This window comes from Zingiber officinale, chromosome 2B (assembly GCF_018446385.1).
Source record: "Zingiber officinale cultivar Zhangliang chromosome 2B, Zo_v1.1, whole genome shotgun sequence".
Taxonomy (NCBI): Eukaryota; Viridiplantae; Streptophyta; class Magnoliopsida; order Zingiberales; family Zingiberaceae; genus Zingiber; species Zingiber officinale.
This window is the reverse complement of record NC_055989.1, coordinates 82,959,092-82,978,731: the sequence shown is the minus strand read 5'-3', so window position 1 is coordinate 82,978,731 and position 19,640 is coordinate 82,959,092. Positions and strand designations below refer to the sequence as shown.

Below are 19,640 nucleotides of genomic sequence, written 5' to 3'. Positions count from 1 at the left end.
GGACAGAGTATTGTACGGTGGAAGTTTCCACCGTCACATCCGGGATATGTTTGGACGATTGCGGAATGACGTCAGACATGTTTTTCTGACACAACCTTACTAAGGTATGTTTGGGGAAGCGTGCACGCATCGAGAAGCGTGCTCGCGCCTCTCCGGGGTCCTATATAAGGACCCCCAGACTTCGACGGAGGTATGCTATTCTCATCACTGTAGCCACAGTAACGTTGCCTTGTTCTTCTTCTTCGCTGCCTGACTTGAGCGTCGGAGGGTCGTCGCAGGGAAACCCCTCCCGGCTCGGCTTCTTTGCAGGTCCGCCGGAGATCCATATCACCAGTCGAAGACAGCTGAGAGTTCCACGTCCCCAGTATCCGTCGACTCAGTGCTCGGACATGATCAAAAGTATATGTACATTTTAATTGAGAATAAATATATTTATTTAAGCAGCTATAGTTGGCAAGAATATGGATTGAAAAAATGAAGCTAATAGAGTTTTTTTGTTGTTTAATAAATAAAATACAATTTTTCTTAATATTTTCATACGCTGTTGGAACTTGGAAGGGGAAGGTGCAAGTGCTACGCACGTGATGCTTGAGGAAGAAGCTTCCGATGTTTCGTGAGGAACAAACTTCAGATGTTTCTTAGCGTGATCCAGCGCCTCTAGGTAGCCTCCTCACTCTACCACTGCGGCGTGAAACCCTAACCCTGGTCGAGCGCAAGGGCGGAGTGAATCCCTCAGCCGCACTGCCCGAGATGGAGGACGAACGGACTCTGGCGACCGTAACCCATCCGAGCGGTCTGCCTGACGACTGGAGCAAAGAGGACGAAGAGATGATCGTGGAGGAGCATCCTCCGGAAGCTGCTGACAACTCCCACGATTCGCCACCCCAAGGTTCTAGACCCGTTGAAACTTCTTATATTCAGATCTGACGTTATTCTTTTTCATTAAGGTGAATCTTTGCTGGAACCCGAACAACACAGTAAGAAAGAAAAAATTGATTAAACTATTCAGTAAAAGAAGTATGGTAGTGTTTACTGCCTATGCTGTCATCTAGAATGGAAATTGATCTTTCACTCGAGTATTTAGTTACTTGTATCAGATCACTTTTTTTATCCTTGTTTTTGCAGAGTTGCTGGATTCATAATTTGTTGTTGATAAAAAGAAGCTACAGGCTTATAATTTTAGTGGTGGTTGAGTTTGGATTGACTTGGTCGATAAGTTATCGTTCTCTTCTATGTTGGCTTCTAGTCTACTAGAACTTAAGCTGATGAGATATATCAGGTGGCCTTGTGAGTTATTAATAATCAGTGCAATTAACTGGCATATAAACTTCAGTTTATCTGGGTTCATCAGGACCATTTGTATCTTTATACTGCAAAATTTTGGTGATCAACTGATCAACATACCACAATACTAATTGGTTTAACAAAATGGCAGAAGTCAAGCTTTCATTAGCAACAAACTTCTATTAATTCTATGCAGTCAAGATCTTCTCCTGTTCTCTTTTGTTCATTGTTTTTGTAGTGAGAGTCATCATAAGGTGAACAGAAGTGCTTACTATTAATGTGGTAGACTTATTTATTGATTAGAGAAATTCTTAGTGGTTTAATCACTATTGTTTCAGTATATCTTGATGAAAGAAAGGAGATTGGGCAACTATGTTTTCGGCCATTCATATTCGACATATAATTCCTTTATTTATCAGGGACAAGACTCAATAAATTAGAAAAAAATGTAGATCCACTACATTAATGCCCCCCTAGTGCCGGCCCCACGGATATGGAGAGAGGTAAATGCAGGTACAGGCGTTAGACGCATGGTGGGGTAAACCCCGGTCGTCAGATCTTGAGAATTAGAAACTAACCACTTGACCTTTACTGTGTATACTTTTTAGTATAGTGAGTACAATGCATGTAACAATATGGATAGTTCAACATTGGTTTGCCTATTGTTCCTAGATTTGAGTGCTTATGCCTTTATATTATTCTACACCATGATACGGTAAACCTTTGTGTATTTCTCCATCCTTTTATGCATAGAGTAATTGATTTTATTGCCAATTAATTATACCGTCAGGCCTGTTTAAATGTTTCGTCTTTTGTATCAAGATAGATGATGGTAACTTTTTAAGCTTTAAAGCAAACAACAATGTGTTCAGTGAATTTCTTTGTTAATTTATTCTGTTGCTAAAAGCTTGCTTTATTGTTCAACATTTAGATCTGAAAGAAGAGGTAACTTCACAACTAAAGTCATTGCAACTGGAAGCAAGAGGTAGAATGTTTTCTTTTTTAAAGTAATTTGATGTTTTGTAGATAATGTAGAGTAGTCCTCGAAAGAATGTGTAAGAGGTGTAATTTTGTATGTTAATTTTCTTCTTTGATTTTCTTTTTGTAAGCATGGACTTACTGTAAAACATTTGGTCATATACCACACTGAGCAAGACTTCCCTCAAAGGGAAACATTGCCAGCGAGCCATGTGGCAATTCTTTTTACTCATTTAAAAGCTCCCTGATCCTCCTGAACTGAACTTATAACCAGCTTCATATTTAGACTCCTGTACCTTCGGATGTTAATTTCGATTCCACCATTTTCTTTTCTTCATTTTAATGCTTTCTGGTGAAACTTTAGTGAAGGAAAAGGAGTCAATTGCAAATGATTTAATTGAAGAGATTGAGGAGCTTGATGAGGAAGAAGACAAGAAGCGACACTTGAATGTAGTTTTCATTGGCCATGTTGGTATGAATCTCAACTGATCCAGGATATATATTTTCTCTATTTGTTTCACACTAATTTGATCTTCTTTCATTAGTTCTGATTTTGAATGTTATGTGTGCATAAGTGCATGCTTCTAATCTAAATTGATTTCTTCAAATATTATTCTTGGATTTGCTGAACTAGTTCACCAATATTCAGTTTTACAATATAAAATGTAAGTTATCAGTAGCTCGATTACATAAAATATATAGCTTAAAATGACTTCTTTATGTTATTAATTTTAATTTCGTCTCTTTCAGATTTACTGAAATTTAATGAATGCTAGAAATCATGGATCGGTGAACAGTTAAGTTGGAAATCAAGTTTATATGCTGAATTTGGTCTCTAGGTATTTTAAGAATGGGACAAATACATATTTATCTCTCAAACTCTGAAATATTATACTTTGTATTATAAAACTATGGAATGCATAATTGCCATTCCATCCAGAAGCATTATGTGTTAGTTCCTTAGCTATATTTCAATCTAGGTTTCATAATGTTGAAAGCGGTGTTTTGGATGTTCAAAGCATCAGGGATGCATATCCAAAACTGTGTAAACCTACCACTTATTTATGTGAGTACATTAGAAAAGTGAAGAATCATACAGCCCATATCAGTGCTTTCCTTTTAGATTTCATCCCCTTTCTTCCAATTTGGTGGATCCCAAATGATTTCTAGTCAAGCTGACCACTTGTCATAGATATGCAAAATGATTCTGACTATTTCCTATTCTTTTCTGCATCAACTTGGTTTATCAAAGGAAAAATGGGTTGCTATGAACTGATCATAAAATTAAAAAATTTTTAGGATCATTTGTACACTCTTGACTTTCTTCTGAAATCATTTGAGGAAGGTTCTTTGTTAACCAGAATATCCATATTTCTTCAAGTCACATCAATTTGTCACCTCAATAGTCTTTCATGCTTATTTAGCATCCTTGCATTTACTCAGATTGTTGGTGTCCCTCAATAGCAAGTTGACAAGTGGATGTTGAGTGAGCTTGTACTGTGTTCTTAAAAACATTTCCCTTGATCATTGACCGTTGACATTTCCTTTGTTTAGGTTTGTTTCTAAATCTTAACATGAATTGTTCAATTAATTTCATTTAAGATGTGTCATGTTCTTGATGTTCCTATAAATACATCTAGTTCAATTTTTTCATAGTATTCTATAACCTGGTATTAAGATCTACATTATGAAATCATTTTCTATTTTCTTCACAACTTATATAATTGATGCAGATGCTGGGAAATCTACAATTGGAGGGCAGATACTTTTTCTTAGTGGTCAGGTTGATGACCGAACAATTCAGAAATATGAAAGGGAAGCTAAGGACAAAAGTCGAGAAAGCTGGTAAGCTAATGCTTTAATTATAATTGTGATTCTTATTACTAAATAATAGATATCTTGTACTAGAATCTGATCTGAATTAGCAAGTCAGATCATTCTTTGTATGGTATTTCTTTCTAGGATCAATTGCTATCTTATTTAAATTTTATCAGGATCAACTGAAGATGTTTTTACATCAATTACTTTTTGGTTTTCAAAAACAGTGAAAAATAATGGGATGAATTAAAGTAAAATATTGAAATCCTCATCAGTTGAAGGGGAGCCTTGGCGCAACGGTAAAGTTGTTGCCATGTGACCAAAAGGTCACGGGTTCGAATCCTGGAAATAGTCTCTTGCAAAAAGCAGGTAAGGTTGCGTACAATCGATCCTTCCCCGGGACCCGCATGGCGGGAGCTTCGTGCACCGGGCTGCCCTTTATTGAAATCCTCATCAGTTGGAAATGTTTACTACTGTGAACAATGCAACTTTTATTTGTCTCAACAACAAAAATGTTCTTCTCATGTTTTTATCAAAAATATTTAACACAGAATATTCCCACATATATTTTCATGAAAAAGATGTAAAAAATACCTTAGATTCCACAACTCTCTGCTCAGGCTAGTGTGGCAGTGTGATAAGCTATACTCCATTACAGGTAATTGGAGTGTATCGTGTTAATAGTTAGGTTGTGTGTTCTGGAGTTTGTAGTTTTCTATCAGTATGCAGTAGTGAAGTTACTGGTTGTAGGTGGAAATCCATGACTGTGGGATAATTATATGAGGTTGAGATGGGATCTAGAATATTCTATGAATTTTTTATAAACATATATGTACAATTGAACAAAATATGTTCAAATACTAAAATTGCTCCTTTACTTCAACATCTATGAAATGCCTAATTTCTCATATTATATGTGCCTGTAAATTATTTTCTCAGTACCAAAATTTTACCTTTGAATTGGCTGGACAATCAATGGCCTACGGTTGGCAAATAGGAAAATCAAAGGACATTTGATTTGCAAATAGGCTAGTTTATGCATAAGGCAATTGATGATTTCCCCACAAAATAATAGGCTGGATGAAATTTCAAGTCTGCGAATCGGCTAACATGACCTTTATTTTTAGATCTAATTTATGATTATGATGAATGCTTGTGTACATTGATGGCACTGAAGTCCTTTCTTAGGAATATAGGGTAGTAGCTGTCTTAATGCCTCTTTTACATGTATATTTTTGCCTCATGTGGGAATGCCTAAGTTAATTCACAGTAAATTTATTTGTATACACCACAGAATATCTTACAAATCAAGAGTTCTTGCACACTATTAAGCCGGCTCCAAATAGTTGGGACTAGAAGTCTAGAACAGCCTGTTGTTATTTTAGTTCTTTCACATTATTGGGTTTGGGCATATACTCAGCAACAACATCAAGCCTGAACTGAACCACCAAATTGTTGGGGCAGACTGGTATGGAGACATGGTTGCTAGTTGCTGATATCTTCCCAAAGTTAATTTCTTAGTCAATAAGTTCTGTTAATCAATATAGATATAATTCAATTGTTTACTGCAAATATAATTTCCTACGATTAGATATGCATATCTTGTACTAAAGTCTGGTGTCCTATTCTAGTCTACTAAGCACAAGAGCTGTTTCATGATCTTCTTTAGGTACATGGCCTATATCATGGACACAAATGAGGAAGAACGGATCAAGGTTCGATTATCACAAACTTTCTTATATACATCTCATTTCACATGTAGATAGGGAATCTTCTCTGCCCTCGCACTTAAAAAACTGTCTCCCATTGCTAATTCTATTTTTTTTGGTGCTTTTGTTGTACACTTGCACTTTTTTTTCACTAAATGAGAAATGATACTAAGTGTTGGTCCAATATACATGGTTATGTTTATTTAAAAATTGTACCATAATAATTCTTAACAATTTTGTATTGATGGCAAATCATTTTTCTTCTATTTGGAAAATCAAACTGAAAATTTGCATTTGGTTTCTAGGGAATAACTGTTGAAGTTGGGAGAGCTCATTTTGAAACCGAAAGTACAAGATTCACAATTTTAGATGCACCGGTAACTTCTCTAGTTCATGCTTATGTGATTTTCTGTTATTATTTTGATTAAGTTGCCTCTTTTTGTTGTTATTTTGACAACTTGATTGAGCATGCTTGGATTAAGAATTTGGAACTCTCGTTTTTTTTCCTCATAAGTTTTTATCTCTCTGATCTTCAGTAAATGGTTGTTTGTTTACTATCTAGAATATTGTGTTAGAATGTTGTTGTGGGCTGCTTAGGCATACACATAATGCATTCTGAGACTCAATTTTATATTTTTCGTGTTCTTGTGTCCTACCAAACTCCATGCATGGCAGAGTTACAGTGAAATTTGAATCATGTTTATGCTGGCAAAAGTTTCAAATTCAAGTTGAAGTGGCGTTAATTGGTGGAGCTGATAGGTCTTAGCTAGTATAACTTATCATTAAAAGTTAATTTAGGTTTATTATGGGTTAGTCATTGGGCTCAAATCCTTAAGACTAACTTACCTTCCTCATGTAAATAGTGAAGTACTGTTTTCACTCTGAAGCACATCCCTGTCGTAGTGTTTTTACCTGGAGCATCTGGTCTAATCGTCAGGCTGCCTTCTAGTTTTGTCTCTTACCTTTAGAACAAGCAGGGAATATGGATCTTTCGACCATGTATAATGCATTTAACAGTACTTTGTTATAACAAAGCTAATATTGAGGATGGTTTGCCTTTGTTTTTCAGTCACACTGCATTCATTTACTGAATATTTACAGATATTGCATGTTCAATTCAATACTAATAAATATTGACAGCTGTTGCATTCAGAAATTAATGTTTGTATTGACTCTTTGGTGTTCCTAAACAAAACTCATCCCTCTATTGAGATCTATGCAAATCCCTCTGTTGAGATATATAAAAGGCTATATCATTAGTAAAATTCAAATGTCAGTATGTTAAATGCTCAAGTTCATATTCCCTCGTAGCAAAAAACTCATATGCTGCTTGTGATCATTGCATTTGGGTTGGACTTGTAGACAATGACACTGAGATCAGCCTGATAAAGGGTGGTTCAGAATATGTACATTTTAGTGATAATTATATAGCTTTCACCATATTTCGAATCAGTATTTGATTGGGATTATGTTACAGGGTCACAAGAGTTATGTACCTAACATGATCAGTGGTGCATCTCAAGCTGATATAGGTGTCCTTGTAAGCCAGTATTTTGATATATGTTTATCTAGTATTGTTTTTTTTGTTCCAATCTCTGATGTTAGCACTTTGGTACTTTTTGTTTGATAGGTTATATCTGCTCGCAAGGGGGAGTTTGAGACAGGATTTGAGAAAGGTGGACAAACACGTGAACATGTCTTGCTTGCTAAAACATTGGGTGTAGTTAAGTTAATTGTTGTTGTCAACAAAATGGATGATTCTACTGTGAAATGGTCAAAAGAAAGGTAGACTGATGTTACACCACAGTTTGTCTTCAGTCTGGATGATCTGTATCCTCTAATGTTAGAAATTTGAACTTTGTTTTTTATTGTTCAGGTTCGATGAAATAGAATCTAAGATAGTTCCCTTTTTGCGGTCTTCTGGCTACAATGTAAAAAAAGGTAACAGTGACCTTTTTTGTGTGTGTTATATCTGTTTGCTTTCCCTTTGAAGCATATTTCACAGCGTATGGTTTCTATTAACATAAACTTTTGATTCTTCAATCCAACCATACTCTCAACTTATTAAAAATTTCTTCTCTATAATTTGCTTCAATAAGGTTATATAACTGTAGAATTTGGTTCTATTACTGTGGGCTATTTTTTTAGTGAACCAAAATATTCAGTAAGCTAGAGTAGAGTTGAAACAGTTGAGATGTGTTTAATGCAGTGTCCATTATCAGCAATACAGATTGTTGCTTTGTTACTTTAACCATAATGCTAATCATATGTAAATTAAATGCTGTCATTACTCATGTAATTAATTTTCCTTGTCCAGATGTCCAATTCCTTCCTATTTCTGGTTTGATGGGTAGTAACATGAAGACAAGATTAGACAAAAGCATTTGTGATTGGTGGGATGGCCCATGCTTATTTGAGGTTTTTAATTCTATTGAAGTTCCACCACGTGATCCTAATGGCCCCTTGAGGTATTAACATAATCTTTGTTTTCTTGGAAGTTATCTCCATGATACCCAAGTTTTTTTCTTTTAATTTTCTTGTGAACTTATTTAGGTATAAGCATGTATATAATACAAAAAATTGTTTGTTTCAATTATTTAAGGTTGGCTACATCAATTTGCCAGTAACTCTATGAAAGAATATATTGATAGTAATAATCAAAGTCTCTCAGAGTTAATTCAACTTGTCTTTTTAGGTAGTCTTTAAATATGTCTATCATTTTAATTTGTTTCCACTTAACTGCATATACAACGAACAACAAGAAGTCATGTCAGCCTCAATTATTTAAAGTTGGCTGTATAAATCTTACTCCGCCGTTGAACTCTATGCCGATTACTAAGAATATTCTATCTTATAAAGCATGGTATTTAAGGTTTGTTATCCACATCTTGGAATCTTATGAACCAATCTGACTCTAAAGATCTTGTTTCCAAGTAGGATCAGAATTGGGCTAGAAGGTTATGACCCTATGATTTACTTGCTTATCGTTTCTATGTAGGATCTCAATCCCAACAAGCTTAACTAGATTGAATATATATAAATTCAATAAGACATTATAAATATTGATATCTACTGTAGCAAATATTTCTCTTCATGTCATAGCGTTTAAGAAAATTTTGAATTATAAAAGATTTTTTAATTACTATGTAGAAGAGTCTTTTTCAATTATTCTTATCTTGCCCATCTTATAATTTTTTATCACATAGAATTTGCTATCTGATATATGAATATGGTACACTAAGAATTATATAATAAATTTCATATATATTGTATGTTAAATTTTAATTATGTTTTGTAATATGATATAGTGTTTAAAATGTTCATATCAATGCTATATATATTGAAAGTTAATAATAAATTATAAATGCTAATATAGGTTTAAAATATTTAAGTTAAATTATAGGATCTTAAAATTTATGTTTCTGATCTTATGAACTTACCTATGTACCCCTTCTCCTAACAACCTTGTTTTTGAAAGTACACATTACAATCATTATTAAATTCAAACCTTACATGTGATATTATTTATTAAATATTGAAATTGAGCAATTAAGCATTGAGACATCATTGGTAATCTTATTTAATGTCTTAAATCTTAATATTTCATGTTCTTATCCTTTTCTTCCATCCTTGAATTTCAAGCCCAACTTCCTTTCTGAAGTGAGTATTTATGTTAAAGGATGCCAATTATTGATAAATACAAGGACATGGGAGTAGTGGTCATGGGGAAAGTGGAATCTGGAGGCATCCACGAAGGTGATAGTTTGTTGGTCATGCCTAACAAGGTATTTTGTTTCTTCAATATTTCTGCCTTCAGGTTGCAATCACTCAACTTGCTTTGTGTTCCATTGCTTATCTCCAGGCTAATGTCAAAGTTCTTGCAATATTTTGTGACGAAAATAAAGTCAAGCGCGCTGGCCCTGGTGAGAATATTAGAGTAAGATTGTCTGGGGTTGAAGAAGAAGATATACTTTCTGGTTTTGTACTCACAAGTGTTGGTAAGTATTACTAACTGTAGATAGGTTGTCTATCCAGTTTTATTAGTTTTGCTAATGGCCAACATAAACTTCTTATTGATACATTGAGGTATATAGTTCCTGTTATTTTTGTTGAGAACCATGCTCAATAGGGTAAGGCTTCTAATGGCCTTAACTAGCTTTTCATATTTTTGTAGCTCCTCTCATTTTTCATTTAGAAGCAAGAACCATGCACTTTAGAATTAGATAGATTTAGTAGCCATTAGCAGGCTTCTCATATCTAAAGTTTGATTCTTCTGTTTTTTTTTTTTTTGGACCTGCCTAATGTAAATGTATTAGAACAGATATGGCTGGGATCTTAAGCGATAGCTATTAGGTTGGTATTAAATGCTCTTGACCATATTAAAATACATTTGTCTTGGGCACCCTTCTTTATCTGAAACTTTATGCACTCCAAGTCTCAACAGTTTTTTGTGGGACTTCCAGAAGATCACATCTTATGTTTAAATAACAGACTTACATAATTTGACGTGATTATGAGCTTGTCCTCTATGTTGAAGTTTGTGTTAGCAACTGGACAATCTACATTTGTATCTCCTTTTATGGATAGCCTATTATTAGTAGGGTGACAATTTGTGTCATATCATGTTAATTATGTCATAAATGGACATCATTCAGCTCAATATAAAACTCTATGAAATATTAAAAGTTTTTAAAACAATTTGTAAATAGTTAAATTTGTGTCACATAAGTATCTTTCCTAGCTCATGTTACTATTAGGCTTTCTTTTTAATTGTGTTTTGGGTAGAGTAATCCATCTTATTGTGTTTAATATTGCCACTCTAATTTTTAGCTCGAATAGGTTAGCCAAATTCCTTGTGCTTCTTGCTATGGTTACGATTATCTGTATTGTACCACATGATATATGATATTTGTAACTTGTTGGAACTGAGTGATACATGACTCCATTTCCATGCAAGTACTCTAGCGAGTTAGTATTTGTACAAGTACTCTAATCTATGCCACATGTTGGAACTGAGTAAATAATAGTTCCTGACAGAGAAACATACTTTATCATGCAGCAAATCCAGTAGGTGCAGTTAATGAATTTAAAGCTCAGTTACAGATTCTTGAGTTGCTGGATAATGTAAGTGTGTGTTATTATTGGACAATGATTACTATATTATTTCAGATTAATCAAACCGATTTTGACTTTTCCAGGCCATTTTTACTGCTGGATACAAGGCTGTCTTACACATCCATGCTGTTGTCGAGGAATGTGAAATTGTTGAACTAATTGAAGAAATCGACACAAGAAAGAAGAAAGAAACTGATGCTAGGAAGAAGAGGTCAAAACACAAGCCTCTTTTTGTTAAGAATGGTGCTGTTGTTGTTTGCCGCATTCAGGTCCAAATCGTCTCTATATTTGATAGAATTTGAGGCTTTTGCAATTACCAATGGTAACAGTATTCGATTTTCAGGTGAATAACTTAATTTGCATCGAAAAATTTTCTGATTTTGCCCAGCTAGGAAGGTTCACACTTAGAACTGAAGGTAATTTGCAAGCTATTTGACACTAATTAATGCATCCATTGTGCGCTTTCATTTACTTGAAAACTGTTTTTACAGGTAAAACTGTAGCTGTAGGGAAAGTGGTTGAACTTCCACCAGCAGGAAATGCTACATTTGTGTAAATGTATGTCATTTAATTTTAACTTCCGCATTTCTTTTTCCCTCGCCCCTTTAGTAATTATTAATGAGCTGTGCGCAAAATCCCTAAAGAAGCCCCTAATGCTTTTAAAAAGTTCCTAACAGGTCCCCATAAAAATCACAGCTCCTATTGTATCCCCATAGCCATACTTGGTGAAAACATTGTTCATCTACAATGATCTTTTTACTAAAAACGTTATTATGAGGATAAAATAGAAGCTGTGTTCTTCATGGAACCTTAACCAACTTTGGGATCTTTTTAAGGGTCTTTGCTGATAGATTGTCACCTTTGTGCACTTGCGCTCACACACCCTTTGATATATATATATATATATATCAAAACCTCTATGGAAACATCATGCACGCTCAATGATTTTGTACTAGAACATGATTATGAGGATAAAATCGAAACGATGTTCTTCCTATTTTATTTGTATAACCCTCCCTATCATTTCATTTTGTTCTTAAATTAAGTTTTTTTTTATAAGGCTTTGGCTGATATATGTTTGCTCGTCTCACGAGGATAAAATAGAAACAATGTTTTCCTTTGGGCCTTAGCTTGGACTTGGGAGCGTTAATCCGTATCTTGACATTTTTAAAATTTTAGGGGATCTTTTAAAGGCATTGGCCGGTAGATAGATAAAATAGAAACTATGTTGTACATGTGGCCTTAACAGGGACTATGGAGCCTTAATCCTCATCTCAACTTTTTTAAAACTTAAAGCTTGGGTCGATAGAGAGATTCAGACAGATTGATGTAAATAGATACATATATAAAAACTTATTAATTTGCAATGTGTTGATTGCAGGAGGAACTGGAACTCAGACAGTCCATCACTACTTGAGCCTATTAGCTTAGGCTGAGGGATGTTGCGTTTTGCTCGACTTATGGCATCGAAAGAAAAAAAAAAAAAAAAAAAAAGACAAAGTTGCAAAAGTATTACAAATTTCAGATGTTGCATGGAGTGCTTGCTTAAAAAATTTTCCCTTGTCGTTGAGCCCGTGTCAGATTTTGATGTGGCTAAAGATTTTGGACATTTTTTTAGGTGCTTCTGCCTGATACTCATAAAGAGTTTGTATCAATGAATACCATATTTCACTAGTTGCTTGTGCATTAGAAATATGACCATTTTTGTCAGTTCAACAATTTACGCCTTGTTTACTTTGGCATTGGATGGGCTAGGATTCATCACCTTTTGGGGGCAGTATTAATATTCTGTATAAGTTTTGGGCTGAAAGGGAATTTTCCCATAATGACTCGGCTCTTCGACACGTGTTCCTTCCCAATGTCCACCTGCTCCCACCTCGCCTCAAGCTTCAGTTATCGGCCCCACCCGCCTCGTAAACTTTCCTTTGTTTCTTACTTTGAAGATGAACGTTTTCTTCTATAAACGGTTTATTTTTTTTTTAAAAAAATAATGATAAATGTAAATTGCATTGGTTTTTCCCCCTGGAAGAGATTTAAACCGATATAAATCATCTCTTGTTCTTCACAGCCTCCAGCGAAGCGGCCATTAACGACCTCGTTCGCTCTTCTCTCAGGTTCCGTAGGCACTTGCTCTTTCTTTGCATCGTCCAGATGCTGACCTGCATTGCCTGCTCGAAGCAGCTAAGCGTCGCCACTGCGGCCTCCAGGAATGTCGCCGGCGGCCCCGAATCGCCGATCCATGATCCGGATGGCGAGGGCACGGGCAACGGGGCCGCTACTCCCAGCACCCGCCAGGCCATCAAAGCTCTCACCTCTCAGGTGAGACCTATTCTCCCATCTAGGGTTGCTCGGTTGCTTGTTTCCCCCGCTTGCTCAATTTGAGTGTCTTGGATCAGATTAGGGACATGGCGTTGAAGGCGTCGGGGGCGTACCGGCACTGCAAGCCGTGCGCCGGCGCGTCCGGGGGGAGTCAGCGACTCCCCCACCATCATGTCGGCTACACGGACTCCGAAATGGGATCTGCGTCGGATCGGTTCCACTATGCGTATCGGCGTGCCGGAATGGGCTCGGGGTCTTCGCCGCCGTCGGAGCGCGAGTTGGATATGCGGCTCAAGGCGATCTCCAGCGCGGAGAGGACGCCGTCGGTGAGCGGACGGACGGAGGCCTCGTCGGAGGCGGCGTCGGCCTTCTTAGAGGACGGCCAAGATGAGCCGAAGGAGTGGGTTGCACAGGTGGAACCGGGAGTCCTAATCACCTTCCTCTCTCTCCCTCAGGGGGGCAACGATCTCAAGAGGATCCGTTTCCGGTACTCCCTTTCCTTCCCACTTTGTTTTCTGCGTTGATCTCGGGAACTGCCAGACTTCCCGGCCCCGTCACGGCGTTCCTCTTGCATGAACCAACAAGATCACATCTCCACGCTAAACACTTCCTCTACACATTTGAACCAGATTTATTGCTAAACAAGAAAGTAGATTTGAGACTATACCATATAATTGAATTCAAAACCATTCAACTTTTACAGATAGCAGAAAACTTCCATTTTGATCTTACCAAGCTATCAACATTTTCAACGCGAGTCAAATCCTCTTTTCTTCCTGTGTCTGTTTTCATATTTGCATCATTTGGACGAATCAGCTTTATTTTTAATTTTCTCGGCCTTTGCGCTTGGAGTGATCTGTCTGGTGGTCATGTAAAGTTCGAAAGTCGTTAGGAATTTGAGGAGAAATCACAAAGTGAAGAAAAAGAAATAAGAGGATGAGACTCGAGAGGCCTTTAAGTCCGGTGGAAGGTGACTATGGTCCTTGTTTCGAGAAAAAAGCTTTAATTTCCGGTGCCAAAATTTGTTCTTTAGCTCATTATTGCTAGTATTTTATTGGCGAGGGCTTGGTTGGGTGCGCCGAAGGCAATCGAGAATGACGACAAAAGGTCCACCTTCTCCTCTGCTTATGAGAGAAAAAAGCAGACCTGAAAACTCGGATCAAAGCAAACAAGCAAGTGGGTGACTAGTTTTTTCCTTTCATTTATGATTCAAAGGCGTTTCTTTGGGGTTGATGGGCCCAAAGCGTTCAAGATGCCTTCAATGGAGCTGTCCATTGCCTTCAATGGAGCTGTCCCTTAGTTCCGCGGTCATTATTTAAAAGCCAGAATGAAGTCTGTAGGTTGTGACAGCCATTAATTTGCATTAATGATCTGGAGATTCCCTAAGACTTGAACCTGTACATGAGAGGTCACGTGCGCACCCATCTATGTCTCAGTTGCCACTTTATCACTCCACCGTGCCCCTGTCTTCAATAATATTATCATCATACAAGGATGACCGCTTTAGTTTTTAAGGTCAAGTTTTAGTAGGTGTAAAATGTTCTAGGCGTCTGCCGTTGTGCTAGGATAAAGTAACTCATGATTTACGTGTCTGTATCTAACCGGGAGACTGGCGATACCGCTTGAGATGAGCATTATTACTTTTTACTCCAATAATATTATCATCATCATCAAGTGTATATGCCCCAACTATTTTGGTTCAACTATATCAATCTTGTCCTTCTATTGAGCATATCGTATCCTAAAAGATACCTGATCAAAATGAGGTTCCCAGGGCCTACGGCTATCAAAATTCCTACCTAGCAACGGTGAGAAAGCATTGAACTAGCCCCTAAGTTCAGGTGATTCCAAGCCAATTTAGATCCTGAGTAGGGTATCAATCTATTTAGCCCAACTTGGGATGGGACTAAGATTCTAGGCAAGATAGTGATTTTAACAACCATGCCTTTGATGTCTGATCGTTTAGCAACCTGACATGTATGAATGGAATGCTGCATTTTGATAATCAGTATGCAACTTCTCATCATAACAACGTCATCATGGTCGTCACTGTTGCCATCATGACATCGTTTCATGTACCAATTATTTGGCATGGGTTACATCAATCTTGTTCTTCCATTGAGCTTGTTCAATCTGAAAAGATACCTGGCTGAAATCAGCCTTCCATGACCTTCTGTCCTCGTATCAAAATTGTTGTGAGTTCCTACATAGGAGTGATGAGGAAACATAGGACTAGCCTCATGGTTGCCACTTGATAAGACTATAAGTAGGCAAATGACTATCTGTCAAATTATGCAATTATCATGGCGATACACTACATAGACACATTGGAGTTTTACAAGAAAATGCACCATGGCTGTCACAAATATGTAGAAATGCAATGATGGAAAGGATGATTAAGTTTTGAGCAGTTTCTTCCATTTCAGAAAAGTAGGATTGCTCACCCAATCCATACTTTAGCTTGGGTGTGGTACATGAAGTGGAAGACCTGTGAACCGAATTCTCCATGTTTAGATGAGTAGAGATGATGACAATTCAGGAAGCAAATGTGCCCCGAAAGTACGTTGGCCATAAAAAGTAGCAGCTTTAATCATTTTGAAAATCATTCTTCATTTCCTTCTTTTGTAGCAAAAGGCGAAACCCTCGCCCCCATGGCCCCCACCGACCGGACCCACGGTCATTGTGAGGGAGGTAAATCGCAGCACCCGAGCTAACATGGGACGGTCTGGGTGGGATACAGGGATAGGGGATTTATTCCCCCGTTGCCACTGAGTTTCGACCTGGCGGCCTCATTGCAGCAACCTCCGCCCCATGCCATCTCGGATGACCCACGGGGTTCCTTCTTTTGTTGCATGATTGAGTTGTCTTTGGCTTCATTATGTTTCATAAGTGGTTAACTTCCCTGAGTTTGCAGAAAGTTTGTATTCTGTGCTTCTGCAATGACATTAAATATTTTCTGACATGGCACGCTTCTGGTTTCCAGTGGCAATTCTGTTTTCTCTAGTATTTATCATTTCTGAATTGCTTGATTGAAATCTGCCTTGTTGCTTAGATTATGTTGTAGTCATAGTTTCTTCTTTTTGTTCAGAGTTTGTCACAAATTGTGTCCTGATTTCCTGTTGATATCAAGTGGTGTCATTGAATTTATAGTTCCTAACTAAATTTGGTTTACTAATTCTTTAAATGCTTGATGCCAATGGTAGCCGAGAGATGTTTAACAAGTGGCAAGCACAGAGGTGGTGGGCTGAAAACTGTGACAAGGTCATGGAGCTTTACAATGTTCAGAGAGTCAATCGACAAACCATGCCACTTCCAAACCCGCAGAGATCCGAGGATGAGGTGAAAGAAGAATGCCCAATAGTAATCCTCCATTTCATATTGAACAGAATCTCCCCTGTTCTCTTAATTGCCACTGAACTTTCTTAAATGTTGCTTGAATCATTTTGCTAGTGCTCAAAGGACAGGCTTGCGACACCAGCACTCGGCAAAGAACTGCTTCCTCACAATCTCCACAGGCCATTGATGGGTGGCGGCGGGATTGGGTACTCACCATCTGATTCTCTTGAACAACACCAAGGCTCCACAGGCCATAACCATGGCCACCTGCACCATGTGCGTCACTACTATGACTCCGGTGGCCTTACTTCAACCCCAAAGCTTTCTAGCATTAGTGGTGCAAAGACAGAAACATCCTCAATGGATGCTTCAGTTAGAACATGTTCATCACCTGATGAGGTGGAGCAGTCTGGTGAAATCTCAGCATCTATCAGCAATGCGAGTGATCTAGAAAGAGAATGGGTGGAAGAGGATGAACCGGGTGTCTACATCACAATTCGCGAATTGCCAGGAGGTATCAGGGAACTCCGACGGGTTCGTTTCAGGTTAGACTTTTACCATAATTTCCTAATCTGTAAACTGGTTCAACGAATATGCTGATTGTGTGTTCATCTATTTTGAAGCATGATTTCTAATTGCAACTCCCCTAGCTGTAAATCTAAAACTGTCTTAGTGAAGCAAATGTTCATCAGGGGAGTTTTGAATAGAATATCATCTATTGGAAATCGTCCACAAATGGGAATTCCTGATTACTAAAGGAAATTGCAAAAAAAATCAATACAATAGGACCAAGTGACGAGACTGAGTGGTGTCACTATTTTAACAAATAATCTGCTGTTTGATAACATGAAATCCATCTTTCACTTTTAAAATAATTAGTGCTACTTTCAGCCAACTTGAAGGGTTTCCATTATTTCGATTTTGCACAATTCACGAACCCTGTGATAAGAGTTTTTTAAATCTGATCTGTATTCTGTACACTTCCAAGCATTTCAGATTTATGCTTTTGTTTTCCCCACATGGCCACTACATCTAACCGGTCAAATATTTTTAGATGATAACCAAACAATGGTATTTAGTAGTGAATTCTTTCAGGTTCCATAAACAGTCTGCTGAGATCTGTATTACTATACTTCCAGAACCTTTCTCTATGAAATTTGGCATTATGAATTTGAAAAATGGATTCCTTTTTGCTATTGAGATGTTATTCCATACTCTAATTTAACCACTTTTTTCCTCCTTCGTCTAACTTTGCAGCCGAGAGAGGTTTGGTGAGATGCACGCAAGGTTGTGGTGGGAGGAGAACCGTGCCAGGATACAAGAGCAGTATCTTTGACAAACAGGCAAGAAAACAAACACGACCGACATGTTATTTCTTTGAAATCTTGATGATTCTTTGGGGCACCTTTTCCGAGTTCTTCCTCAACAGAGTACTCTTTCTTCATTCTCCCCAACTGCTATCTAACAATGAGTCACTCGGTAGACAAACTAGAAACACATTAACATCATATTTTTTACATGATACAATGTCAATTTTGAGCTATTTTCTACATGACCTCATTTGATATATCCAATCATTCGAAACAGAAAAGGCAAGCCTATCAAAAAAAGTTTGAAGAGATCTGCTCAGCTATTAACTGTTTAGTTTTAGGTTCATCCTTTGATCGAAAATGCTACTTTTTGAGTGAGATGCATAGTATAGGTTGCAAACATGTTTAGGCACATGAATTGTGTATTCCTTGTGTTGCTTAGATAGGATGGATGAACCAATAGGAGTAAGATAACTTACAACATCCATCCCTCGATCCACCCGATTTGGGCAGATCGAAATTGGGAAAACAGAAATTCATATTGAAAGATCACAGAAGCTAAACATTAGTATTTTTTTTACTTAAATCAATCATGTTGAACAAAATTAAATAAGCTACAACATCAAAGAGAAAATGAATGAAAGGTAAGCCACTATCTACTTTTTGGATAATTGTTAAGAGAAAATTGTGTATTCCTTGCTGTGATCATGGACAACACTAAAGCTGCTCTGCAAAATGCTTAATCATTAACTTTTCTACTAGCTTTCATATCCTTGGCAATGCCTGTAGATTCCATTGCAAGCAATGATACACTCACAAGAGGCCATCAATGAGACAAAAGGCATATTCGAGAGTTGTAATCAATGCTTTCCATGAACAACCACTTTAATCTAATAAACTAAATTAGTTTAGATTATTGATAATTGCACGAAAAGTTTATTTTTATTGAACTGATTTTAGCCTTCGATTTTTTTCCCCATTTAATTGTTTGAAAATTCACTGGTCTGGTTTCTCCAGAGACTCCTTGCCCTCGGATCACGTTATGTTATCCTGATCCGCAACCGCGTGACCTGAACCGTTTCGGGCAGTGGATTCGCCCTTGCGATGGAACCGTTTAGATAAAAGATCTCCGCGGGTGGGTGGAAACCGAACCGGAAGACGACGACCCGGCAACAGCGCGATGCCGTGACGCGTCCAACAGCCATCGAAGGGTCTCTACGCGTCGCGGCGTCGTTGGCTACCGGGCGTCTCAGTACCACGCGCAGCGGCACGAGCGACACGTGACGGCTGACGGGCTTCTTCCGCACGATGTCTTCCTACGCGACACGATAGGTCCGGCGTCCGATTTATGGAGATGGAACGCAAGACGTCGGATCGTCGCCCGCACGGAAGATACTGTGGGTCGGATTCGGTGTTTTCAAAACGCATGTTACCGCACGAGCTCAGCTGCCTTTTTTTTTTCTCACGGGGAAAAGTAGCCTTTCAGGTTTTAAAATTACCAAATAGGCCTCGAAATTTTTAAATTTGTATACTTCATATCGTATTTGGTATTAGTAAGGATTTATTTGTCTCTCTAACATATTTTCTTAAATATACTTATTATTTTTTAATACTTAACACTTGTAAACGAGGGAAATTAACTTTTCTTTTTTACTAATATCATACTCAAACAAAATTTAGAAGTACATTTCTTTTTCAATATATATTATGTGGAAAAGCATTATTTTATGCGAAACAAAATAGCTGGGGGGGTGTTTTTATCAATTTTAAA

General features: G+C 37.5%; 2 protein-coding genes across 5 annotated transcripts; both read left to right on the top strand.

The window, feature by feature from the left end:
- The first annotated feature begins 608 nt into the window (after window positions 1-608).
- Window positions 609-12,599, top strand: LOC122046071 (eukaryotic peptide chain release factor GTP-binding subunit ERF3A-like). Its single transcript, XM_042606575.1, has 17 exons — window positions 609-889; window positions 2,216-2,269; window positions 2,627-2,734; window positions 3,996-4,107; window positions 5,750-5,795; window positions 6,095-6,166; window positions 7,267-7,329; window positions 7,420-7,574; window positions 7,666-7,730; window positions 8,107-8,257; window positions 9,469-9,574; window positions 9,652-9,787; window positions 10,849-10,913; window positions 10,988-11,173; window positions 11,248-11,320; window positions 11,396-11,462; window positions 12,286-12,599. The coding sequence occupies exons 1-16, from the start codon at window positions 751-753 to the stop codon at window positions 11,458-11,460; spliced, it is 1,596 nt and encodes a 531-aa protein (XP_042462509.1). The 5' UTR covers window positions 609-750; the 3' UTR covers window positions 11,461-11,462; window positions 12,286-12,599.
- A 341-nt stretch (window positions 12,600-12,940) lies between these two features.
- LOC122046072 (protein Brevis radix-like 1) lies at window positions 12,941-19,454 on the top strand. Of its 4 annotated transcripts, none has more exons than XM_042606579.1 (6): window positions 12,941-13,223; window positions 13,301-13,710; window positions 16,427-16,562; window positions 16,674-17,104; window positions 17,817-17,902; window positions 18,887-19,454. In XM_042606579.1, the coding sequence occupies exons 1-5, from the start codon at window positions 13,056-13,058 to the stop codon at window positions 17,893-17,895; spliced, it is 1,224 nt and encodes a 407-aa protein (XP_042462513.1). In that variant the 5' UTR covers window positions 12,941-13,055; the 3' UTR covers window positions 17,896-17,902; window positions 18,887-19,454. The 4 variants fall into 4 exon arrangements, with proteins under 4 accessions (XP_042462513.1, XP_042462511.1, XP_042462512.1 ...); XM_042606577.1 differs by having other exon boundaries at window positions 16,427-16,583; XM_042606578.1 differs by lacking the exon at window positions 18,887-19,454 and having other exon boundaries at window positions 17,817-18,111.
- The last annotated feature ends 186 nt before the right edge of the window (window positions 19,455-19,640 follow it).

Bases quoted from the DNA above. Each gene is read 5' to 3' on its own strand.
- LOC122046071 (XM_042606575.1), top strand. From the start codon at position 751: ATGGAGGACGAACGGACTCTGGCGACCGTAACCCATCCGAGCGGTCTG. The intron at 4,108-5,749 runs GTAAGCTAATGC...GATCTTCTTTAG, and splicing joins GACAAAAGTCGAGAAAGCTG to GTACATGGCCTATATCATGG. The intron at 9,788-10,848 runs GTAAGTATTACT...TTTATCATGCAG, and splicing joins TTTTGTACTCACAAGTGTTG to CAAATCCAGTAGGTGCAGTT.
- LOC122046072 (XM_042606577.1), top strand. From the start codon at position 13,056: ATGCTGACCTGCATTGCCTGCTCGAAGCAGCTAAGCGTCGCCACTGCG. The intron at 13,711-16,426 runs GTACTCCCTTTC...TGCCAATGGTAG, and splicing joins CTCAAGAGGATCCGTTTCCG to CCGAGAGATGTTTAACAAGT. The intron at 16,584-16,673 runs GTAATCCTCCAT...TCATTTTGCTAG, and splicing joins TGAAAGAAGAATGCCCAATA to TGCTCAAAGGACAGGCTTGC.